A 27,536-nucleotide genomic window follows, 5' to 3' on the forward strand; every position below is an offset into this window, starting at 1 on the left:
CATGAAATAGCTGAATCCTTACCTGCCTTTTAAAAGTGACACGCAGTGTCTTAAAAATCTTATTGCCTCCATCCTAAAGTCTGGCTTTTTACAGCCAGGACCCTGTTTGAATTTCTAGGCTCAAATCTAGTCACTCCTACTTCTCCCGCCCCCAACCAACACATAGTATATTCTAGATAATTCTTGCCCTAAGTCAGGTATTTCTCATACCGGGCTTTGCTTGTGCTCTCTCTGCCTGAAATCCCATCTCCTCATTGTTCTCCAAACTCCTACAATGGAAAGGTTCTTAGATTTTTTTAAAAGATTGATTCCATTGTTCTCGGAACTATATTACATTTAAGTAATACAGAAAGATGTATAAAAGAAAATCACCTGATACATCACCATCCATAAAGAAATATTGCTAAATTATGGAATATCATTTTACACATTCTTTCTCTTACAATGATGGATATTTAGAAATAATTTTCCATGGGAAGACTATTTTACATGCTAATTTTAAGAATAATCTATTAAATTAAGATATATTTGATTTGTTTAATTTAGTTATAATTTCTTTACCAAGAGTTACTAGTTCCTAAAAGATTTCTTAAAGTTAAAAAAAAAAGATTATATGCCTTTGAGCTACAGGAACTGGTCACCCCTCAGCTGGCCCACGCTATGCCAACCAACTACAGACTGAAAGAGAAAATTGCCTACTTGGAAGCTGGTGTTCAGGACTTTCTGGAAGCTGACTGGAGAAGCAGCTGAGAGTGTGAAGATGGAAAACCCTTTCAGGAGAGTTGAGAACCTACCCCTGGAATTCTTAAGAGGGTTGTTAGGGAAAGGGAACCTAAAGAAATTGTGGACCTGGGAATAAAACTCCTCTCTCCACCATCAAAAAATAAAATCAAATATAGTACAAATAAAATCTCAAAAAAATCATAAAAACTTTAAGAGATTGGAGTTTTATTTCATATATACACCCATATTTTATTTATTATATATTATTGACTATCTGAATAATAGTCAGTAGAAAAGTAGAAAAATAAGTATACTCACATTTCTTTCCGACTTGTAGTTTTTCCTAGTTACATTGGTATTTTTACAGTGTCAATGTTTATGTTTAAATTATATATTTGATATTTATATTTTGTACTTTAACTATACCAATGACTTTACCTTACTTCAAAATTTAAATGAATGTGACATTTTAACATCAGGAAGAAAATGTGAGAAAAAGATGAGTTATTTAAAAGCATTTGGGAACAACTAGATAGCCAATTGGAGAAAAAATATTAAGTTCTTCATAAATGAATTTCTGTATGACCTTCCTATCCCAAAGTCCAGAATTAAAAAGGCCAAAGGAAATAGGAAAACAAGTATTTTCAACATCTACTACAAATTAAGAGGGAAAAAACTCAATAGCCCAACAGAGAAATGGCAGATATTATAGAGTTCACAGAAAAGGAAATAGAAATGTCTTTTCAACATATGAAAGGTGCTCTACCTAACTCAAAAGAAATACAATTAAAACAACAGTAAGAAAAGTAATTCACTGATCTGAGTAGCAAAGTTGTTTTTTTTTTTTAATTTAAATGTTTACTTATTTATGTATACAAGAGCTGGGATGTAGGCCAGAGGTGCAGGGGGTGAGAGGATTTACCAGGGACAGAGTGGGGCAGGGACAGAGTGGGGAGCAAAACAGGAAGATCTAGTGAAATACAGTGCTGAGAGGAGCAGCAGGTAAGACAGGAAAGGTCTGCTGCACCATCTGGGTCAGCTCCCTGGCCAGGATTACTTGTGCTGCAGTGGCTGCCAATAGCTTCAGAGTGCAAACAAAATTAAAAAAGTTTTGGTATTCATAATGTGTTCATGACTATACATTGGTGCAACCTCTTTGGAGGACAATTTGGCAAATCTATTTAAATTTAAAATCCACATTTCTCTTAATGGCACATATTAAAAAAACTAGCAACAACAAATGTTGGCGAGGGTGTGGAGAAAAAGGAACTCTTCTGCACTGTTGGTGGGAGTGCAAACTGGTCCAACCACTATGAAGAGCTGTGTGGAGATTTCTGGACCTACTAAACATAGAGCTTCCATATGATCCAGCAATTCCACTCCTAAGTATTTACCCAAAGGACACAGAAACATCAATTCCAAAGAACACCTGCACCCCTATGTTTATAGCAGCACTATTTACAATAGCTAAGCTTTGGAAACAACCCAAATGCCCAAAAATAGATGACTGGATCAAGAAGATGTGGTACATATACACCATGGGATATTACTCAGCATTCAAAAAAGATAAACACATGCAACTTGCAGCAACATGGATGGCGCTGGAAGGGATCATGCTCAGCGAAATAAGCCAGAAAGAAAAAGAAAAATACTGGATGGTCTCACTCATAGCAGGAATCTAGAAAACTTAAATAAGGGACCAGGAAAATGAATAACTATAAGAAAGTGAAAATCAAAATCAACAAACAACTATGAACCAGAGAAACTCTATGGGGGGTGAGGGGCAAGGAGGGGAGGGATTGGGGTCAAAATGGGGGGGTTGCAATTGTATGGGGAATATAAAAATGATTTACTATATTCCACTACAACATGACTCTAAATCCCCTTCCTCAAATATAAATTTGAAAAATTACCCGTAATAGTTCTGCTGACGTTGGCCTTTCCTGAGGTATTTTCTGCAAGCAGTAATCAACAAATCGCCTAAAGGAGTCTGTCCTGTGTGTGCAAACACATTGAAAGGAAATAAAACCAAGGTCTGTAGAAAACACTAATTATTTAAAATAATTTTCATTCAATTATTTTATATTTTAGGAGACTTTTAATAAAATATTTTGGACTATCAAGATAACTGGACCATTTCCAAGTTTATGGTATCTAAATTTACTTCTTTTGGATTATGAATGTGGACAATTTCAAGTCAGTTAACACACAAACATACCTTAATATAGAAAAAAGGTCAATCATAATATTTATCATAAAAAGAAAAATACTGTATTTATATGTATTTGTTTTACAAACACTTTTGTCTCCAAAAAATAATTCTTATTTAAGGATCAAGCCTATATTCTTTATTACTAGTTGGTAACTCTTCCATCACCTATAGCCTATACCCAATTAGTCCCTTAAAGCATAAGGGACAGAGAACCTAGAAGATGCTTTCTGGATGAAAATACTTTCTGTCTTGAAAATTCCATTTTGTCTAATCTTCTTTAAATTACCCCCTTTTAAAAATAACTCTTGTGACCCAAATAGCTATCAAAATATCATAGGGACAATATTACTTCTGAACAGACAGTATTTTTTTTTTGTGTGTCAATACATTTAAATACATACAAGGTAAATAAAATGACAATTGAAAAAGTAATGACATCGAGAGTATTTTATTACTGCTGAGAAATTGTTAAGAGTTGAGATGATCAATATCAGACAGTTATGACTTAATAGACTAGACTTGTTAGGAAGGTAGCCGGGCATGTCCCCTGAAGAATTTTAGTGACTACACAAAATTAAGAGCATAACACAGCCATAGAAAGTAAAAATGTATGTGCACAGTTCATGCTATAAAGCATCAATGTCACCTATTACAACACACAATTAAGAACTGAAATGCTTTCTATGTCAGATATATTTAAAATGTAAATTTATGGAAATCCCAAATATATATATAATTATATATATACTATATATATCATATAGATGGTGATTTTCTTAGACATCTAAAATGATAGCAGTCTTACCATTCACTGGACTGTAATGTCGGTGAATCATTCTGGGCAATGTGATATAAGGCACTCATTGCATTCATGTTGAAAAGGGGGGGCTTCCGTTCCGCTGAAAGAAAAGAAAACAGGATAAAGCAGTTCTTAAAAGAAATCAGGCAAATAGAGAAATAAAGAATTATGAGCAAAGCCTTTGCTGCTAAATCAACAGCTCGCTACTGTTGTCTTGCCACATAATCCACTTATTTTAATCTCTAAGGTCAGCCCAGCATAGTCTTTCAGAAGAATGTACTACTGGTCATCTCACTGTACATTGGCAAAGCTTCTAACAGAACCCATTTTAGGGGGGTAGGGGGTGAGGAAGCAAAACAAAATAAAGAACCATAACCCATTTCAAAAGAGTGAAAGAAAAAGTTTTTTTTAAAAGGTGTGACCCAAGTTTTATTTATTTTTTAAATTAATTATTTATTTTGTGGGACCCTCGCCGGTGACGGGGGACAAACAGGCGCTGCAGAGGCTGCGGGCAGCCTCGCAGCATAGTGCTCAACCGCTGCGCCACCAGGTGAGGCCTGAAAAAGATTTTTTATCACATATCTTCAAAAGGCTGGTGTTTGTCTATCTTCCCACAGTAGACACGAACATTTTTGTGTGTTTTAATTAAAAAAAAAAATCCTTTAAAAAAATCCAGAAAGCCCAAAGATGCAGTAGAATGAAAAAAAGGGGCCAAGATTATTATGGGATGGAACATCTTAAACATCATTAACATAGTGTAGGAAATAAAATAATTCAATTCAATAAACACTGAAGAGTTTGGTTCAAAGAAAAAGTTCAGGTAGGAAAATGGGAGAGAGAAAGAAGGTAAATAATAAATAAGACTTGTTGGAACCACACTAAAAAGAAACTCAGTGAATCAGGTATTTCTTAATGGAAGACTAAGTGCATGCCCAGCTCACCATGATTTCTTTTTCGGAATTCTGATTGCTTTCCTTAACACACTACTCATTTGATATGTGCTCATCTATTGCATTTATGTAACTATACAAATCTTTTCTCTCAAAAGAAATGGTAGCTCTAAGAGCAAGCTCTTATAATCCTAATACTCTTATTTGTTTATTTACTCTCTGAGGAGATGTAAAGAGATGCTATTTACACACTAGGTTCTATATTTGTTGACCAAAGGAGAGAAAAAAGGTTCTAGTTTTGAGCACTATTAATTTTATATTATTTATCAATTATGTCATAGAAGAAAATCACTGTCTCATTCTACCATGCTTATCCTACTAGATTTTTTAATTTTATTTTTTAAATTAATTAATTACTTTTACATCATTCTTCATTTTTGTACAATGCATGCTTTTTCATCTTGGTTATAGTTCCCGTAAAATTCCCACCACCATTCACCCATGTAACATCACCGTAGTCCTTTGTACTCTTCCCACCCATTTTTGAACCTACTCCCTTCTCTCCCCCTGCAGAATGTCTCTGGTTTATAGTTGCCTGTTAATTTTGATCTTTACTTTATTATAATTACGTTTTTTTCCTGATCCCTTATTTGCATCCTAATAGATTTTTTTTATATGGCCCCTTTTTTGCAATTCACAATCTGATCTCTTGCTTCATCAGAGTGTTTTGGTTTTTAAGTAAATATTTTTCTAGTAATCACTTTCAAAATGGTGAGGTTAGCTTGTTCTATGCAATTCAAGAAAGAAAAGAAAAACTAAGGTCAAAAGTAATATGGAAGACATTTTCACTCAGAGAAGGAAGAACCTATGAGAAGCCAGAATGGTAAACAAAACAGTACAAAATGGAAATCTCCCTAAAACCTAGAATGTACAAAGTTGAGAGCAGCGGACTTTGTCATCGGCAGAGCTCAAGCAGAAGGCAACTACATTCAATCATCTGTGATACCTACGAGAGTCCTCTTATAAACTTGATTAAATGATTTCTGATACTTTGGAAATGTGACAGTTTACATTTCTAGAATTTTTTTATTAATTTTTTATTATGTTTTTATTTTTTTATTAACCTATCAACAATATATATTTATTAACCTATCAACAATATATTTTACATGTACCAAATATATACACATAGCACAAGTAAACATTTGAAACATTGTTAACAAGTAAACATTTGAAAGTTGCAGTGTGGATAAATAGATTTATGTCTTTTTCAAATGTAGAAGAGGAAAAACTAGTTCTGGTTTATTTTATTTCATTCATCAGGAGTAGATTCTAGAGCTTGGCCTTCTGACCAGTTCAAGTATTTAATTCATGTGGAACTAGGAGTGCATCAAGCAACTATCAATGGCTTCCCATCATTCGTAGACCAAGGTCCAGATCCTTGAACAGCCTATTAACATGATCCTGGCCATCTCTAGCATCTAATTCTGAGAAGCATTTCTCTCTCTGCCCTTCCCATGCCATCTTTTGCTTCACTGTAATGATCAGACACAGGCTGCTTTCTCTGTCTGGACACCCCTCTCGCTTTTGTCCCTTAAACTTTATCTGGTTAATTTTTGCCTCATTGTTTCATCTTAATTTCATTTCTGAATTAACTTAATATATATCTGTTCAAGGCTTATTATATGATTAGAATCACCTCACCAAGGAAGTCTTCCCTGACCTCTCAGATTAGGTTTTCCAATAGATTTTATCATTACAAATCATATTTTTCCTTTTTACCCCCTCTTACAACTGCGATTATTTATATAATTTTCTATTTAATGTATATCTTTTTGCTAAATTTCATGAGGGGAGGGGTAATGTCTATTAAGTCATTTTTGTATTCCCATTGCTGAGCATAGCCCTTGGTATTTATTTTTGGTGACCCCAAAATACTACAAAATAAATAAATGAAGTTAAGGCAAGTTAAAGCAAAGAAGAACTTGGCCAAAACAACAATTTTTGCGTTGCAAGAAGTCACAAAAATGAAAATTCATTATGTCCTAGGGCTCATGTTGGTTTCATTTACTATCAAAAAGACAGGAATCTTCTCTTGCTTACTGGCTAAAGGTATAATCTAAGTTGCTTAGGACACTGCATTGCATAAGGAAGTGGGACTAAAGGAAGAAGAAAATAGAAATTCAGAAAGAAGAGGATGAAGGAACAAAAACAAAAAAACCCCGTAGCTTAGATTCAAAGCAGGAACGGTGAGGTCTATAACTAGCAAGCATTCTGTTGTGAATAGAGAGCTGGCCACACAATATATCAACTCTAGTCAAGAAGCACATTTTAAAGACATTTCAATATCTTTATATAGCATACAACTCTTAAGATCCGAGAAGCATTTCATTTAATACTAGTTTCAGATAGTCTTACCTATGTTCAAGTTCTTTGCTAGATGTACAACATAAATCCTCTAAGTCAGGTGACAGGGCTTATTACTAAGCTAAAATACTATAGACAAGGATTGGCAAACTATGGCCTATGGGTAAAATTTAACTAGCAGCCTGTTTCTGTAAAGTTTTATTGGAATATAGCCATGCTTCTTAATTTAAGTATTAAAGTCTATGGCTGCTTTCATGCTAAATCAGCAGAGCTGAGTAGTATGTCAGAGACTGTATGGCTGGTAAAGCCTAAAACACTAATTATCTGGTCCTTTATAGAAAGTTTGTTAATTCTTACTGTATAATAAAATAGTCCACATAGAAGCTTCTACACAAGCAGTGGAATAGGTACTGCCGTGCTTTGGAAGCCCCTTTGTGATACGTAATCCACATTTTCTCAAAGAAAGAAAAACAGTAGACATATGACAGAGTTGAATTGGCTAAATTTAAAGAAAAAAATAGTGATTTCTATTTAAAGATAATGAAGTTTCTGTGGATGATCATATGTATTATAGAAAAATCAAGGTCCAGGAAGGCCAGTTCAGCGAAACTTATGAACACTATTTGGCAAGGATCATACTAAATTAGAGCAACTAGACTGAGCTTTGTTTTACTAAGGAAGATCCAAGAGTGCCCCGTCTTTAAATACTTCATGAAAGGCAACAGATTTCTTATTAACAAATGACTTGAAAACTATATATAACAAATAGTGATATTAATTACTACTATTTGTTGAGTTCCTATTACATGTTGAGCACTCACTGCTTTAGGTATGTTACATATGTTATTCATAATTCTTAGAATAATTTGGCAAGATAAGCATTAGTATTCCAATTTCTCAGTTGAAGAAACCTGAGGTTCAACCACTCTAAATAATGAAACCAAGTTGTATATACTGATGGTAAGTGGCTAAATTGGGATTTCAACCCAGTCCCCTAATGTGATACTTATGTCCTTTTCATGAGGTCTCAGTGCCTGTTCAACAACCCTGTGCATTTCACGATAGTATTTTTTAAAAACTAGCTTTAGAAGAGTAAATATACTCCTCTCCCCAATATCCACGACAATATCTGTGTATTAAAAGACAAATAGTGAGTGACTACTGTGGAAGAAGAAAATTCTGGGCGGAAAAACTGCATAACATTTATATTTTCATTTTTTTCCCCTGGGTAATTCATTTCTGAATACAGTCAATTCTCTAATATTGCTGACATGTTATTTTCCAGCTTCTACCATGATCTTTGCTGGTGAAATAAGAGTCTGTAGTTTAAGCAGAAGAGTATAAAATAAACTTCTCTTAAAATCTTGATTAAAAAAAAATCTGGTGCGTGGACAATTTCAATGTCCAAGATGTTTTAGAGAATTCAAAATTAAGCACTTAGAAACTATAGAGCTTGATCCAGAAAAGAGAGTCAGTACTATTAACATTAACATCTTCCTCTTTGTGATCTTACTTTAGCAACTCAACTAACAAATTAGGGTGCTTTTTAAAAATACATACTTTTATAGAACAGGTGTCATTAGGAAAGGCCACAACGCACTATTCAGGCACTATCTACAACATTAAAGGCACAATTCAAAGGCACAACACTGTACTTGGAATTTCACTAAACATCACAATGAAAACTTTGAAAAATTATTGGATACTTTTATATATCTACTAACAAGATTAATGTTCAGGAAATAAAAATGTAAGTTAAAACTGTCAAGAAGATACTTGGTTTATTATATTGCCATTTTATGGTTTAATATATTGCCAATATAATAAGTTTGGATAATTGTGGAGAAGTTGAATGTCCAAGGTAACAATTTTATTTTATGAATATTAACTGAGCATGTACTAAAATTTTTCTCTGAATCTAAGATAATACTAACTGTAAGATGCAGCATTAATTCCATCCAACTGATAAGGGACTGATCACAATGATATACAAAGAACTCACACGGCTCAACAAAAACAAAATAAACAATCCAGTCAAGAAATGGGCAGAAGAACTCAAAAGACATTTCTCTAAAGAGGAAATGCAAATGGCTAACAGGCATATGAAAAAATGTTCAACATCCCTTATTGTCAGGGAAATGCAAATCAAAACCACACTGAGATACCATTTTACACCAGTAAGAATGGCACATATAAAAAAAACAACAAATGTTGGCAAGGATGTGGTGAAAAAGAAACTCTCCTACATTGCTGGTGGGAGTGCACTCTGGTCCAACCATTGTGGAAAGCTGGAGGTTCCTCAGTCTACTAAAAATGGAGCTACCATACGATCCAGCAATTCTACTACTAGGGATCTACCCAAAGGACACAAAAAAAGTGATTCAAAAGAGCACCTGTATGCCTATGTTTATTGCAGCACTATTTACAATAGGTAAAATCTGGAAACAACCCAAATGCCCAAAAATAGATGACTGGATCAAGAAGATGTGGTATATATACACAATGGAATATTATTCAGCAATCAAAAAAGATAAACTCATGCCATTTGCACCAACGTGGATGGAGCTAGAAGGAATTCTGCTCAGTGAAATAAGCCAGAAGGAAAAAGAAAAATATTGGATGGTTTCACTTATAACAGGAATATAGGGGAACCAAATAAGACATCAGTGTAAAAAAAAATAATAACAGTACAAAACACAACAAAGCAAAAACAGACAATTATAAACCAGAGACATACTGCAGGGGAGGAGGAGGGAGAGGGGTGAAAGGAAGGGAGGGAGGGAGGAGCACAGGGGACTGTGGTGATGGTGCATGGGTGTCTTAGGGAAGGAAATTCTATGGGGACTCAATCTGCAGGGGTGGGAGAAAGCAAATATTGTCTAAAAAAAATGTGAAAAATGATAAATGTTAAAAAAAGATGCAGCATTATTTAAGATCATAACTTAGAAAAAATGCTGTCAATTATAAGATGCAGCTGCTTGCAAAATATCTCCCAGTTTTAAAGAGAAGTTAAAATGTAAATTAAAAATCTGGATATGATATATAGGATTTGTGCTAATAGCGGCTAACATTTATTGTGCACATACTATGTGCAAGATATAGTAATATGCATTTTAAAATAAAATTTCTATTTTAACACAGACAATCCATATAAAATAGGGATTCATAAAGTTAAAAGAATGTGATCAATGTCATACAACTAAGAAATGACAGAGCTGGAATTAGAACTCAAGTTTATTTGACTACATAATCTCTACTCAAGTATTATTTGATACTATCATTTATCATTTATCAATTTGAAGAAATAACTACTGTGGAGGGTAAGAACAATTTGGGAGACGCTCATTAGCTCTTTAATTCAGTAAATCATTTTATTTTTAGTTTTTTAAAAAATATTTATTTATGCATACAAGAACTAGGGTGTAGGCCAGAGCTGCGGGGGGTGAAAGGATTCACCAGAGACAGTTGGGGAGCAGAACTGGCGGATCCACTGAAATACACTGCTGAAGGGGGAGCAGTGGGCGGGACAAGAGAGGTCTGCTGCGTCATGTGGGTGGTTGGGGATTGAACTCATGTCACAGTAGCTGCAGATAGATACCTTGATAGCAATGAGACTTTAACCCCTGTGCCACCAGGGAGACCACATGATAGGGAAATTTGATAAAGAAATTAAAAGAGTTCTTTATAAATTCTGGACCAATACTCTGTTGGTTAGATACGTTTCAACTACTTTCTACTTGTCTATGGCTTGTTTTTAAATTTGTGTTTTACATAGCTTTATATTATCAAGTAGTAAAGGTTATAGTACATACCTATCATTAAAAAAATACTATTTAGAAAAATTCTTTTCTATACCTGTGCAGAAATGCTCCCAGAGTAATAATGATAACAACTACACTTGTATAATGCTTATGTATGCCAGGCAATGTCTTTAGTATTAAGTATCAATATTAAGTAGGTGTGTGTGTGTGTGTTTATGTATGTGTGTCCATTAATCTTCATAACAATTCTATAAAACAAGTGCTAGTACTATCTCTATTTCATAGATGACAAAACTGAGGCTTAAGAGGGCTTCTCCTAAAAGCTTTTGTTTTACTTTTGGGTATTGAACCAATCTACAATTTATTTTTGAGTATGTTATGGAGAATGGATATTTTTCAAATATTAATACTTACTATTGTGTGTTCCCACATTTGTAATTTTCAGATATGCTCAGATTCTTTTATTTAAACTAGTAGTATGAAAATGTAGCAAAGAGAAAGTAATCTTTAAATCTTAATCAAAATTCTAGGAGAAAATTTAATAAATTTACATTGCCAGGCACACAAATAGCAGTCTTTCATTAAATACTAGTTGGGTGAAAAAATAAATAATCATAATAACAAGTGATTCTTAAAAGTATAGTGAAAATGATGTTTTACTCACCCAATTCAATACAGGTGATCCCAAGTGACCAAATATCAACTTTCCCATCATACTGTCCTTCATCCATAGCTAAGATCACCTCTGGAGCCATCCTGCCAAACATAATGTGCAAAACTCAAGTTGAAAATTGAAAACAAAATTCACCTAATATAGTAATTAATGAAAGAGCTGCTTTTGAGTCTAAAATTTTATCTGATAAATATATTACTTTCTATACAATTTGGAAAAAATTTCCAAAATATATTCTCTATAGTTGGTAATTTACATAAAACAATAAATTTTAATAAATCCTGGTTCCACTATTATCATCCGTTGATCTTGGGTTATTAAACTTTATGCATTTGAATCTTTTCATTTGTAAAATGGAGATAATTCTAGTAGCTACCCCAGAGAGATTTGGTAAAGGATGAATGTATATGAAACATGTAGATAAAAAAACATGAAAAATATTTTATGAAACTAAATAAAGAAGTTATGGTAATGGATGCTACTTTGTCAGGAATTTTCATTAGGGGAGGCAGTGGCCATATATCTTTAACAAGCTTTGCTCTTTCTTAGTGTGTGTTAAGTAGTTGCTTAGTAAATGCTATTTGATGATGATGGGAAAAAATTCAAATACTAGCCATTGTTTTTTTAGTAGGAAATAATTTTCCAAGGATTTAAGTCATATTCCAAGGCACAGTAAACTTTCAATATATCTATGAAAGGAAGAAAAGAAATCTTGAATGGAATGTGGGAAAACTTTAAGTGAAAATGACAAACTATGTAAAGTATCAGAGAATGCAGCAAAGACAAAAATCTGGATTTCCTTCATTTGAAGTAAATATTTGTGCTCACTGGTTCAGAAGGTTAAAGAAGTTACATTGTCCTAGCTTAGAAACTCTGCCTCAAGTTCAAAAGAAACCTTAACTGAAATCTAAAACCTAAGCTTGGTCAGTGGGTTGATAATCCTGCTCAGTTTACACACAATGACATCAATCTTATTTGAGCAATTTAAAGGCACTGGAAATGTTATACTAAAACAGAGTGCTTCTTTTTTTTGCTAGTGAGTTTTCTGTTCTCTATTGAAATCTTATTTTGAGACTTATGGTGATACCTTGTCAAAAACCATAACAAAACAAGACCAATGCTATAAGTTCATTTTGTTCATGCACATATTTTTTAAAGTCATGTTATGTTTTCTAATTCTACATACCAGTAAGGTGTGCCCACAAAGGAGTTGGCAGGAGAAGCCATTGAGGCAGATCCAAAGTCAGCTAGTTTCACCTGACCTGGCTCTGTTAGAAGAATATTTCCTGCTTTAATATCCCTAAAGGAAAAAATAAGAGGATTAGAAAATTACTTTTCAATTTTGATTATGGAATAGGTCAGAGCATGCCATTAATAAGACAAAAACTTTATTTTAAAAAACCTTGCTTAGATAGTCTTCTGGGGATTTAGTAATTACTACATGTTGTAAGAGGGCCCAGATTCCTGGGTATACTTACAGGTTGGTCACAGTAATTACTAAAAGGTAGAATTTTCTTCAGAGGCAAGGAATGCAGTAAGAGGCAGACATGGCAGACAAGGAAACCTATTCAGTTTCTGCACTTACGAAAGTATTTTCTTGGATGCGAAATCCAGTTACCGCCAGTATTCCGTGTGCTGGGAAAATTGGTGCCAATTGTAAGTGCCTTTTTTTTCTTTTCCAAATTACATGACATTTTTGGAGTTTAAAGAAACCTTCGATGACTCTGTATTTACTACCTACCAATAAGCCTCAGCTACACACATACCTTTTCTTGCCTGCGACCCTTTCTCTCTGCCTTTAATTGTAACTGCAACTCTAAGGCATTTGAGGGTACATGTTATATAGAAGGTGTTATTTTAAAAATAACACTGTACAGTAAAAAGAAGACCCTGAAAGATCAAAACAAACAAGGATTAGGGGTTAGAAAGGAAATTGCATTTCTATTGTATTACTACAAAGACTGCAAGTGGTTACTACTAAAGCTATTAGATATTTTATGCAGCAAAAAGTTTTTAAAATAGGATTTAAAAAGTTCACTCTTCAGTATGATAATTTAGAATGAGAAGATGTGGATATACTCCTTATTTTCTTTTAAAAAGGCATGAGATGTAATGAGTACTAGAAACCAGGAATTATTGGTTGATGGGCAGTAGAAAGATAAAGCAAAGAGAATGAGGAAAACTTAGGTAAAGTTGAAAATGATAAGGTTCAAATGTTTCTAAAACAACTTTTCCAAAAATCTTAATAATTCCGTTTCTGTCCTTATGATGACATTAGTCATTGGCAGAGAGAACTAAAACAGCATTTACTTTTCTTAAAACAGAAAAATTTGTTTTTCTTTCTTCAGTTAGAACACTGACTTGCTTCTTAAAACAACAAAATTCTAAGAAATGGTATTTATTTTTTAAGTGAAAAGCATTCTTTAAAGGTCTTTTTTTTTCTTTTTAACTTCTTTTTACAAGGTACTGAAAAATACAATATATTTGAAAGGGTTAAATGTGAAAGGGTTATGAAAGACAAACTACAATACAGAATAAAGTATGAGTGTGCAAATTAAGGTAACAAAGACACAAAAAATTGAACTGTGGCTTTCATGAGGCGCAGGCAAAATTATCATAAACAAGTTGACATTCAATTATGACATCTTGATACCAAATAAATCTTTTTTATTGTCAAATCTATAGATGTTATGGTTCATTTTATTTCATCAATATTTATTAGCTATGGCTAAGTTCACTCTACATCCTTAAAAGTCAAATTTAAGAGAGGAATTTTGAGGAAGTTCTGCTTTTGTTGTGCCAGTAACTGGTAAAGGCCATTCTAGCTAGGGTGATTAAACTGAAGCAGAAGGGGAACCTATGACCTAATACTTTCATTTCTTCCCAGTAAATGTGAGGGCTTTCTTTTGTTTTTGAGTCATCTCAGATTCTTTATACCTACCTTACATTCCAATACTTCTGCTACCATTCATTAAAATAAATGTATTAGAAGTTCTTCACTGAGAGTAGGAAAGATTGCTAAAGACATCTTTGTTTAGGAGAAGTTTGTGGAGAGAAGTAGGTTGGAGGGAGGAATGTGGTATTGTGGTAAGGAAAATATAAGGTAGAAGGCAGCCTTGGATTGGGAGTTAGAAAATTTGCATGTTAATCTTTATTATATAAATGCTGTGAAATTATGGACAAGTTATTTGGATCTTTCCAAGTCTCAGTTTCTTCCTCTGCCAAAGTAAAGACAACAAATAACACCTTCAGAGATCTCTATATGGACTATAGAAATGCAAAGTATTTTAAAGTTATTAGCCAACATATACTTATATATGATTGACTTGTTATTTACAATAGAAAAGGAAGAAGAAACTCAGTTAGGAAATACAAATATGCAAGGAAGGACAATTTTCTTTTCTTCTTGAGAGGGTATCAAAAGATTGCTGGGCTCCTTTTCAAATTACCCTGTCTGGAGAATAGTTACCTATAGAACAGAAATGATGTGAGTTTTTGTGGATATCTGGGAAAGACAGAGTCAGGAACTGAATTCTAGCAACTTTACTCCTTGCTTCCTGAAGCAGCAGCAATCTATTTGATTCCCATAAATTCTCCTAACAACTGGAGAACACACGAATTTTCAAGGTTTCTTGAAGAGACAGTCTGTAAATGAAATGAATATGTAACTGGTCTCTAATCTTACCTATGAATCAAGGCATGAGAATGCAAATAGGCTAGCCCCTGCAAGGCACCATGAGTAATGGCAGCAATCTCTACTTCCTGAAGTGGTTTCTTGTGAACTGTGAAAGGAAAAAAAAAGGTCAGCAGTAGATGAGTATATGATCAGTTTCATTCCTCTTTTTATCTTACACAGCTATACCAGACTGAATTTACATACTTTCTCAAATGACAGTTTGGAAACACATTCACCCAGATACATGGGATATATAATTTCTATAGAAGAGTTATATATAATCAGTTAATAGGAAATCCAAGTATAAATACAAACAAGTCCCTCAAAATAAAGCAAAGCCTGATATTCATTGTTATGAATTGCTAATTTACTTGTCAGTTGCAAGTCAAAGCCACACCCATTCCAAATGGCCAGGCCCAAATTTACCAGTCCCTTACGGCATTTTAAATGCCCAGAGTGTTTTAGGTTGCATTATTCTCTGCCACAAAGCCATCTGTAATTACCCCTTCTAACTACAGGTTTTCATTATTTGTGAAAGCAGCTAATAAGCAATTTCTATTCAAAGATCAAGGATGACTTTTTTTTTTTAATGTAAATTTTTAACAGTTTCTGGTTATGTAATAGCAACTACAATGGAGAACTGGGTCAGCCAAGGTATTAGAAAGGGTTAAATATCAATAAAATTTGCTACCATAGACCTCTTTTTCATATATACACAACAATTTGATGGTTTTGACTAAATACAATCATATTACTCAAACATTTTAGTAGTACCTGTCCTGGGTGGGATGTGAACTAAAACTGCAAGAGGGTTGTTAATCATTACTGAGATACACTCAGTGACACTGAAGAGATAAAGTCTGCATAGCTTGTCCATACAGCTCTTAAATACAAGTCATCATCCATTTAGTTTGCCCAAACTGCCCTTTAATATAAGATATAACATTTTTTCTAAGTAAAACAGAAAAGGAGGGAATAATATTTTTATCCTTACCTTCTAACAAATCAGAGGCTGAGCCTAAGCAATATTCCATCACCAACTGTAACAGATTAAAATAAAAACCAGAATAATGAAGGTTAATAAAAAACTGCTAAAACCAAAAAACCAAGGAACTAAGACTACTAAAAGAAAAATTTTTTTGACTTATCTGAATCTGGATTAAATTTGGTCATCTAGCACTAACTGAGTTTTATAATTATAATCAAGTGTTTTGTTATCTCCTACTTGGAATTGGCATGAGACAATAAGGGAACCAAATATGGAAATATTCATGTGAATGTCATGCTGAGATGGTTATTTATTTAAAAATTTTCATACCACCTTGTTTCAAAAGATTAAAGGTGACTAGGCTGCAATATAAATTAAATTTTGCAATTTGGAAATGAGAAACAATTAACCAAATACATGAGCCAGCAAAAATCTATACAGAGGAAAATACTACTTAAACCAATAATTAGGAAATTCCTTATTCCTTTTCACATTTAAAAAGTTCTAAATGGGCCTCCCTGGTGGCGCAAGGGGTTAAGCACGCACTATGAAGCAATCTGCAGCCTCTGCAGCATGAGTTCAATCCCTGGCCAGCCAGGGAGCTACCCATATGGCGCAGCAGACCTCTCCTGTCTCGCCTGCTGCTACCTTCAGCAGTGTATGTCAGTCATCTGCTTGTTCTGTTCCCCACTCTGTCTCGGGTGAATCTTCTTACCCTCCCGCGCATCTGGCCTGTACCCTGGTTCTTGTATAAGAATAAATAAATCTTTAAAAAAAAAAGTTCTAAACAAGAAAATACTGTTTAGAACTCAGTCTAAGATATAGCCTTATATGTACCATTAGTTTGACTCCCTGAGAGATACAGGATACATTTTATATTTTAAAATATATTTAGAATATTAAAAAATTGATATTTATTGGTTGTGCAATGATGAGTGTCATTTTAAAAGCAAAAATGAGAAAATTTTCTTTACTCTCCTCTTAGAAATTTTAGGTATTCTAAGCAGCATTATTTACAATAGCTAAGCTTTGGAAACAGTCCAAATGCCCAAAAATAGATGACTGGATCAAGAAGATGTGGTACATATATACCATGGAGTATTACTCAGCATTCAAAAAAGATAAACACATGCAATTTGCAGCAACATGGATGGCGCTGGAAGGGATCATGCTCAGTGAAATAAGCCAAAAAGAAAAAGAAAAATATCGGATGGTCTCACTCATAGCAGGAATCTAGAAAACTTAAATAAGGGACCAGGAAAATGAATAACTATAAGAAAGTGATGTTGTAGCCAACATCAGAATTATGAAAACTCATTGGCCAATCTATGCATATACATACCCCTCAATACCTTCTCTTACAGTTATTATTTTGCTATTCTAAAAGATATCACATACCCTTTTGAAATACAAATTTCCTATTGATCATAACTGAAATTGAAATTTCACCTGAACATAACTGATATTTACATATTGATTACTTTCATCAAAAAAATTCATGTGAAGACATTATTTATTACATACTTTGCATTGCTCAAGTGATTTAGGATAGGAATTACACATAATATTATTATACAGTGCTCACTTCAGCAGCACATATAATAATAATATTATACAATGCATCATTGTTATATATTACATAATATATATTTATACATTTCATATTCTTTGAACAAGTCTAGTGATATAAGGTATAGCTTATGCATCATATATATTATATATAAAATATTAGCAGTTGAATTTTATATTTATATATGAATTATTAAATTTATTATATATTTATGTAAACTTATATAAATATATAATATGTTCAAATTAATGTACTACTAGAATAACTGAGAATATAGGAAGCCTTGAAGCTTAAAGTTCAGACCTTTTATTATAGCTTTTTGCTTGATAAATAAAAGTAAGCAGATTTATATAAATTTTATGTGTTATTGGGAAATCAATGATTCCACATGCTATCATAATGAATATGAACCTTTTATGCATATTCTTTTTTCAGCTTTATGAACTATAACTGACATGTTTTTCTTTTGATAAAAACACTTTGATAAATTTTGATAAAGACATTCTCAAATTGCATCACATGCTTTTCTAGCTTCTTAAACTGAGTAATTGAATATGAATATGTATATATTCAGTTTAACCTCCTTAGTGAATATGAACACAGAACTTTAAATTCAAATGGAGTGAATGTTTATAGCTGATATTTTAAAAATCACGTATTAAATAACTTCACATCTTTGTCGCAAATATTCTTTTCCCAACTATACCATTTCACAAAGGCATCTGAGCTGTGGCCAGTTGTTTGCTCTTGACATTAAACAGTACTAGTTGCTCTGCTTTTCAATTAATTATTAGGTCTGCTCTTTACCTTCCCAGCTTCTTCCTCATGGTCAACGAGTCTTGTGGCTGTATGGATGCATGTCTCTAGCAACTCACTTCCTGTGAGTTCCTTACACTTAGGCTATCAAGTCCATTGTAGACAGAGACCAGTAACCAAACTTATTAGCATTCAGTGTAATCTAAGAGTAAAAAGGCTTCAAGTAAGAGCTTAGAGGATTTTCTGAAGACTTGAAACACATGAGATTTAGCACTTAATTTTGTCACATTTATTTTACCTACTGGAAATTCCTTTGACTCTATCAAGAAATCCCTTTATTAACTCTCTTGCCAGAGAACTGATTTCCAGATAATGTAATACTCCTCTGATTTATTCTGGTCATAACAGAGAAGTAATGGCTCTAGATATCTTAAGAGATGCTTGAACAGAAATGTTTATGTGTCCTGTTTAATAGTCTATCCATGAACTTAATTCTATACCCTGATTGGAGATCATGTATAGGAAAGGATGTTACATGGTAAGTACTCAATAAACGAGTTAAACTGGACTTTAAGTTGGCATGTGCAGGTTGATTAAAATATAACAATTTCATGTTCTAAATAGCTCCTAATATGTCTACCTACAAACAAAAATACAGTTACATAAAAATATACAAAGAAAACAGAGTACAACAAAAGGCCATTTTAATCATATGGTAGGCTCCGTTTGGTAAAAATTAGATGCTGATGATAATACCAAGCACAATTCCAAATATTGGGAGAGTGAGGGATGAGGAATGTTTCAAAGACAAAAATTCTAGGGTGAGAATAAAAGGCCCTGTTTTTTACAAGTAAATCTTTATAAAGTGATGCCACATTTCACTATCTCTTTGTTGAGTGCTTACAGAAATTTCCCATAGGCCAGAGAGCATATTTGATCTTATGGAATATATAACAAATGGCTCACACTGACATATTAACAAATAAATGTTAAATGTCAGTAACAAAAGTCAAATGGGACAGAATGGGAGACTGATCAAAGACATAATAGAAAAAAATGGAAAAAGAAAAAAATTAGAAAAATTAATAGGAAAAAACCAAGACAACAGAGAGCGAGCCTACGACTTACCCAAGCAGTATGCTCTTTCAAGTAACAACCTTTGTACTCAATGGTATTAGGATGCTTCAACTGTCGTAAAAATTTGACTTCCTTAAGAATATCTTGCCATTTCTATTGAATTCAGAAAGAAAATATTTTAATCTTTAAAGTGAAAGCAGCAAATTTATTATCAAGTATCTAATACTGTTTTTATTGTTTTAAATTGACAAATATTTCATTTATTAAACACTTAGTTTGTCCATTTAAATGTTATTCCTTTGAGTACATGTAGACACCAATTTATCATTAAATAGATTATAATAAATCCATTATACTAACCCATGTTTATTCCATAAAATCACTGATAGAGCTAGAGTATTAAGATCATTTATTGCATGCTCTACAAGAAGGGGAAAAACATTGTTATCAAGAAATGTTAAAGAACTTTGTTTCTCTTGTCAATTTTCAAAAAAACTGTGATCAAGAAATGTTTAAAGAACTTTGCTTCTCTTGTCAATTTCATATTAACAAGCTTATGTCTGTTCAGGTACACAACTGTTTGGCTTACCTCATGTGTCTGCTTCCCACTGTACGACATTTTCTTAATGGCCACCACCTCATTGGTACGAGCATTTGTGGCCTGTTGTGAGAGTAGGAAAAAAAATGAAAAAGAAGGTTTCAGCCAGTTTAACTTAAATATTTCACCAAAGACTTTAAATAACATTCTGTTATTTTTTTTTTTTATCACAGCATAAAGATGACTGAACTTCTGATAGGCTAGAGAGACAATTCCACCCCACTTTATAAATAGCTTCTCTTCATCCCTTTCAGTATATACATGCAAAGGTTGTACTTTACTATCTTTGGATTTGCAATCAAGGATTAGGGTTTGATAAAATATAACCAATCAAACAACAACATTCATACTAGCATCACCATGTAGAATGACCATTAATGGGGAAATCAGTTATGAAGCAACATGGTAAACATTTGCAGTCATATAATGAATAAGCCATTAAAAGAATGTAGTAAACTATATATATAGATATATCTATATATCTATATATATACATACACACAAAAAGATATAAAAAAGACAAAAACAGAACTTTATATTATGATCTTATTTTTTGCAAAATAGATTATGATCTTATTTTTGCAAATCTTAAATTGCAAAATGTGAGTATATGTGTAGAAAAATTATGGAGGAAGTTATACCAGAATCTAATACAAAGGCATTTTTTGACAGTTTATTAATTTAGAAGACAGGTTGACTTTTGTTAAAAATGAAAATTTCTCACATTCTGTGGAGAATTAAGCATTTTAAAGTTAAAAAATTTAACACTAAAACTGTTCTTACATGACAACAAAAAATATATATTTTCAGTATTATAATAAAGGTTAGGACTTTATCTGAAAAGTGGAAATTCTGTGTAAATATCTACATACTGTGTAGCTTAAGGAATGTGGGAAAAATTTGGGAAATGCTCAACTATTGAGGAATTTTAATTAACTATTTTAATTAAAATTTTAAAATTTAATCAATAATTTAATTTTTATTAAATACTTAAAAAAATCCTTAACTCTAAAAAGCAAAGCATACACAAATTGAATCAAATAATGTTATCTAATTGCTTGTAAGGTTATTTATAATTAATGCTTACTTGAACTAGTTATAAAAAAGAATCACACTAAAATTAATATATATATCTTTATACTTACAGAATAATCATTAATTAGAACCTGGTAAGTGTACTTGCTCATGGAAACTATCTCCTAGGGCAGAGAACTGAAGTTTGAGAAATATTTTCATCTTATTTTTCTACAGATGTGTATTTCAAATGTAATTTTACATGTTAATATAGAACCAAAACTTAAAAAGAAACTAATGTTTTAGTAGAGAGCAGGGAAACCATTATAGAGTTTCAGCTTTCTAGTACTGTATTATGAATGGTTAAACTCTCTAAACACTTCAAGTTTTATTCTTGAAACTCAAATTCATAGTTAATATTTCTAATAGTCTTAATGTCTTAGAAACTTTTAGCACTCTCACTGGCTCAAAAATTATTTATTGAAAAATATTACTAATATTTTCTTATTTTCTAACTACATTTATATTACTGTTAACTTTTTGTTAGATTTTAGAGAAATATAAAATTAAACAAATGCTTTTCTTTTTGCTTCAGTTATTGAGTCTCATCTAAAGCTAAAAAGGCAATTATATCCGGAAGAACAGAACTAAATTATTTGCTTTAGGTGAATTATAAATAATATATTCAGTTAACAAGGCAGTACAAGATACCTAGAAACTGGAAGTAAATTCAAAAGTGAATGAATTTCCACCCTTTAATATAGTTTCCTATTATGCCATTTGTTAATGCTTCCAATTTCTGAATTACTTATATAAATCCAAACAGATATTTTATTAAGTTAATAATTTCAGCTTGCTTTTTCTGAATGTACTCTCAGTTGATTGATTTTCTAAGAGCTATGCAAACTTACAATTCACTTTAAACAAATATTCCTGGCATAATTCTGTATAAAAGCTATAAACTATAAAGAGTCTAACAGAATTATGGTGTTTAGATATAAAAATGTTGGTTGCTAACTCTGTCTTTATGACTCGCTAGCATTACTATGACTCATGAAAAGTACAAACTAGCAGTACCATGTTCTCTGAGTTCTTCATTTCTTCAACAAATATTCACTTATTAAGTGTTCCAAATTTGTTGGTATTGGCCTAAGTATTAAGGATTGAATGAGTAAATTTGCCTAGTATCTATCTCTCCTCTATTATGGCAGACAGACAGTAACAAAAAAAAATTTTAGAACTGATGTAAAATTGCCACTGTGACATGTACTATAAAGCAGGGTATGTGTGACTTTGAGAACCAAAAATGGTGGGGGGTGAGGGGAAAGATATGACTTAGGAAGATCAGTTAAAAATCTTCCTTGAAGAAATGAGGCTTCAGCTGAGAGCTAAAGGATGAGCAGGCGTTAAGAAGGTGAAGGTGAAAGGGGGAAACATTCTAGAGAGAACTATACAAAGATCCCATGATAGAGATGAAAGAAAGCAATTATAACTAGAGCAATGAGTATGAGAGGGAATATAGCTTAGCTATAAATAGGGACCAAATCATGAAAGTCCTTATAGGCTGGTTACAGTAAGGATTTTGATCTTAGCTTAAGAACAGAGGAGAGCACCTACAGGCTTTACAGGACAAGGAGCACAGGTGACGTTCTCAAATTTGTTTTTATTTTTATTTTTTTCCAAGCTCACTACAGTGTAGACAGTATAAAGAGCAGAGTGAATGCTGAGAAACCAGTTGGGAGGTTATTGCAATTATCTACGTAAGAGATAATGGTAAAGTAACAAGAGGAAGAAGCAGCACATAAATATTACTGTGGTCAGTGAGAAAATCATGTTTTAGAGTAACAACTATGTGGCCACTATAAATAAAAGGGTAAAAGTTTTTAAAGTGTTGGTTAATTTACCTTTAATTTTTTTTTAGTGTTTTCTGGGTTTATATTACTCAGCTTTGCATACAGGCAATGTATAGTTAATGATTACATTTCAAGATCTAAGCCTTTATGCTTTTCCTATTCTATCACTTTCAACAAATATCTATTTAGTACCTATTGTAAATGGCATTGTGCGGTGTTTAGAGTTGTAGAAGAGTATTAGGAAGTCCTTACTTTCAAAAGGCATACACTCTAGCTAAATTGATAGTATTTGCCCAAAAAGCATAAAAATGAGGTACTCTGCAGTCCCCTACAATGTTTGTCTTTTACACCCTAGCATACAAGCATGTTCGATTTATTGTATTCATTCTAAAAGAGAACTTTGAGAGGGGTTTGGCTGCCTTTTAAGATAGGAGAATCGAACAGAGATTTAGTACAACTGTCCTCTCTCAGGTCAAAAGACTCTGAGAAGATAATTAAGTTATAAAGTAATAGAAAAAAAATAAGATGATTGAATAATGTATCTTTGAGCAAAACAAACAGATCACCCACATATACAAAATGCTTCCATTTTTAAAAAGTTCAAAACTAAACAAAACTGGATTTTTTAGGGCTGCAGAAGAAAGCAGGCTCCATATAAAGAAAACTGTGAGAATAATTACCATGGAATTCAGGATTGTAGATGATTCTAACATGAAGGGTTTCTGAAATCCTGGCAATATTCTATTTCTTGGCCTGGGTGGTGATTATAAAGGGATTTACCTTTTAACTGTTTAAATTATATCTTAAAATATATGTGTATATGTATTAGGCACACTTCTAATATGTATGGCTTATTTATAATTTAAAAAAAATTTTAAAAAAGAATTTTGGTGAATGAGGAAGACAGGAGTTCAACTGGACTTTTAAGTACTAACCCCAGAGACTAACAAATTAGAAAATAAGCAACCTCTTTAGCAGTAGAAGGTCACTTAATGATAAGCTGGATTGAGTGGGAGACAAGTATTAGAGGGGGTGAGAGAGAAGTTGTGGTAGTACTGGGTACAGACACCAAAGGATGAGAAAAAATTCAGAGAAAATCTAGGTCTAAGATTTGGTTAACCAAAACAAAGAGAAACCCCACCGACTGGGAGAAAATTTTTGCACACAATACTAATGACAAAGGATTGATCACAAAAATCTACAAAGAGCTGATGAGACTCAACAAAAACAGAAAATAATCCAGTCAAAAAATGGGCAGAAGAACAAAAAGGAACTTCTCCAAAGAGGAAATGCAAATGGCCAACAGGCATAAGTAAAAAAATGTTCAACATCACTTGTAATCAGAGAAATGCAAATCAAAACTATAATGAGATACTATCTTACACCAGTGAGAATGGCACATATTTAAAAAACTATCAGGGCCTCCCCCGTGGCACAGCAGTTGAGCGTTGGGTTGTGAAGCTGCCTGCAGCCTCTGTAGAGCCGGTTTGATCCCCGGCTGTTCCCGGGCCACCAGAGGAGGGTCCCACATGGCGCGCAGACCTCTCCTGCTGCCCGCTGCTCCCCTCAGCAGTGTACTTCGTCCATCTGCCTGTTCTGTTCCCCGCTCTGACTCTGGTGAATTCTCTTACCCTCCTGTGCTTCTGACTGTAACTCAGTGCTTGTATAAATAAGTACATAAATAAAAATAAATCTTAAAAAAAAAAAAGTACCTTCTCATTTTAAAAAAAATAAAAAAATAAAAAACTATCAACAACAAATGTTGGCGAGGTTGTGGAGAAAGGAACTTTCCTGCGCTGCTGGAAGGAGTGCAAACTGGTCCAACCACTATGGAAAGCTGTATGGAGAGTCCTCAACCTACTAAAGATAGAGCTTCCATATGATCCAGCAATTCCACTCCAGCAATGACACAGAAACATCAATTCCAAAGGGCATCAGCACCCGTATGTTTATAGCAGCACTATTTAAAATAGCTAAGCTTTAGAAACAACCCAAATGCCCAAAAGTAGATGACTGGATCAAGAAGATGTGGTACATATACACAATGGAATATTACTCAGCAATCAAAAAAGATAAACACATGCAATTTGCAGCAACATGGATGGAGCTGGAAGGGATCATGCTCAGCAAAGTAAGCCAGAAAGAAAAAGAAAAATACCGGATGGTCTCACTCATAGCAGGAATCTAGAAAACCTAAATAAGGGACCAGGAAAAAGAATAACTACAATAAAGAAAAAATCAAAATCAACATGCAACTATAAACCAGAGACACACTATGGGGGGGGGTAGAGGAGAGATTGGGGTTAAAATAAGGGGAATATAAAAAATAAATCTTAAAAAAAAAGATTTGGTTAGAAACAAATAGATAAGTTAAAGATTAAATTAATAAAATCTCATTTGGAAGCACAGCTATAGGTAAGACCTACCCGATGGCAGAGCATAAAAGACCACATAACAGAAAAAAATCAAATATCTTTCAATTAAGAAAAAAAAATAATTGATACCAATTTTGGAAGAGAAATAGGTAATAATTAGTACTTAAATATTACTTACTTTAATAGAGTAATACTATTAAGGAAGTATTTGTTACTTTGATGAAGCAAACTTGGAAGGTTACCTACATAAATTAAAGAACTATATTTTATGCCAAGAATTTCACTTGAATGAGCTATGTTAATATTTCATATTTTTCTCATTCTTCTCATCAAAATACAATCACATTCTTGGAAGTCATATTAACTCCAGGGAACTAAGACTTGTACACGTAACCTGAAATACTGGTTGACATGATTGTAATAAAAAGTCTTTGCCAGTCCATCTGAGTAACTGTCCATTTGTCTGTCCATCCATTCATCTATCTCTCCACTTATCCATGCATCTCCACTTATCTATCGCTCCACTTATGCTGAACTCCTATCATTTGTCAGATATTATACTAGTTAATGAGGATACAGCAATGAAGATGGGCACAACCCTTGACCTTATGGACTTACTCTTTAGAAAGAAGGACAGATACGAATTTTAAAAAATTATACACATTGAACTGCAACTGTGATAAAATTACATACAAGTACAGGGTGTTAGGAGATCAAAGTCTTAAGTGCTGTTGGAAAGATTATCTTATAGAAGTAACACGAGTTAAAATCTGCAGCATAAATAAGAGACAGGTATGGGGATGCAATTTGCAGCATTTTCTAGGTGGGAGGAGTAGCGCTGAAGTGGGTAGAGAGGTGCTGAAGAAGGAAAGAGTCTGACATGTAGGGAAAATGCACAGGGCTCAACTAGGCTTTTAAATTTTTTGTACTAATTGGATAGCAGAGTCAATTGATATAGATGCCACTGACTTGAATAATGCCTAGAATTCTGGAACTGGCTTTTCAGCCATAGCTATTTGTTTCATTGTTGACATCATTTAATTTGTAGAATAAACAATACAACCAAATGGATTTTTACAAGCAATAGTTAGAATATAAGGAGTTTAAAATTTTTATTTATTTATTTTTAAATTTTTAAAACCTGAATACAAATGATCCTTTTTAATTACTTACAAAATAAACTGCTCCGAAACTTCCATGTCCAATTTCATGCAAGCCAATAAAAAGTTCTTCAGGATCATCTTTGTAGAACAGATCAGCAATCTCTGGGTCTTTTGGCACCCCTTTACGCATGATGACCAGAATTTGTAAGCCTTTTACTTTCGATATCCCAGTTAGTTTTATCTTTCATTGACAAATTTTTTGGAATCAGTTTTTAATACCTGTAGAAAAATAATGTTTGACATCAGCTATTCTAACTTATTTTGTTTTGTAGCAACAAACATTAATATTAACAAGCATCCTGGCCTTGCAATTCCACTATTAAAAAAAAGAAGAAAAATGAAGAAAGGATCTGAATAAACATTTCTCCTTATATAAGTGACCATTAACACATGAAAAGATGCGCTGTATTATTAGTCACTAGAGAAATAAAAACTGAAACCACTCAGTGAAAGAAGTCAAATACAAAAGACTACATATTGCATGATTCCAATTATATACATCCAGAACAAACAAATCTACATAGAGAGAAAATAATTAGTGGTTGTTTAGGGCTAAGAGGAAGGGGTAATTCAAGGTGATAGTTTTAAAAGGTATAGGCTTTCTCTTAAAGTTGATGGAAATATTCTAAAAGTGATTGTGGTTATGGTCACACACCTATTAATATACCAAATACCATCAAACTATATACTTTGAAGTGGATGAATTACATGCTATACAGATTATATTTCAATGAATCTACTTTAAAAAGCACTTTGGTTGGTCCAATACATATTGAAATAACAAGAGTTTACATTACTATATTACGTATCAGGAAACACTAAATTACCTTATATATATTCTTTTCTTTAATCCCCACAACAGCTTCATAATGTAGGACATTATTATTTTAACTTTACAAAACAAAATACAACTGAGAAGCAAAATGACTTCCCCTGGCCAGGAAGCCATATTAGTCAGAACTGGGACTCAAATCTGGATCTAACTGCAAAGTACATGCTCAATTAATATGTGTATAGAGGTAACTGGATACTCTTTATAAA

General features: G+C 33.0%; 1 protein-coding gene across 4 annotated transcripts in view; it reads right to left on the reverse strand.

The window, feature by feature from the left end:
• The window catches only part of TAOK3 (TAO kinase 3), a gene marked incomplete at its 5' end in the record, with an annotated part of 73,118 nt that extends 46,478 nt beyond the window's left edge, over positions 1-26,640 (reverse strand). For 3 of the 4 annotated variants that reach the window (XM_084253761.1, XM_084253760.1, XM_084253759.1), the window contains 9 exons: positions 2,637-2,718; positions 3,741-3,834; positions 11,417-11,508; positions 12,612-12,725; positions 15,111-15,207; positions 16,096-16,141; positions 19,544-19,645; positions 20,082-20,153; positions 26,506-26,625. In XM_084253761.1, the coding sequence (XP_084109887.1) occupies positions 2,637-2,718; positions 3,741-3,834; positions 11,417-11,508; positions 12,612-12,725; positions 15,111-15,207; positions 16,096-16,141; positions 19,544-19,645; positions 20,082-20,153; positions 26,506-26,625 (819 nt within the window). Of the gene's footprint in view, positions 1-2,636; positions 2,719-3,740; positions 3,835-11,416; positions 11,509-12,611; positions 12,726-15,110; positions 15,208-16,095; positions 16,142-19,543; positions 19,646-20,081; positions 20,154-26,505 lie in introns of all 4 variants that reach the window. The other variant, XM_084253762.1, reaches the window with a different exon arrangement.
• Positions 26,641-27,536: the final 896 nt, after the last annotated feature.

This window comes from Talpa europaea (assembly GCF_964194135.1).
Source record: "Talpa europaea genome assembly, chromosome: 14".
Taxonomy (NCBI): Eukaryota; Metazoa; Chordata; class Mammalia; order Eulipotyphla; family Talpidae; genus Talpa; species Talpa europaea.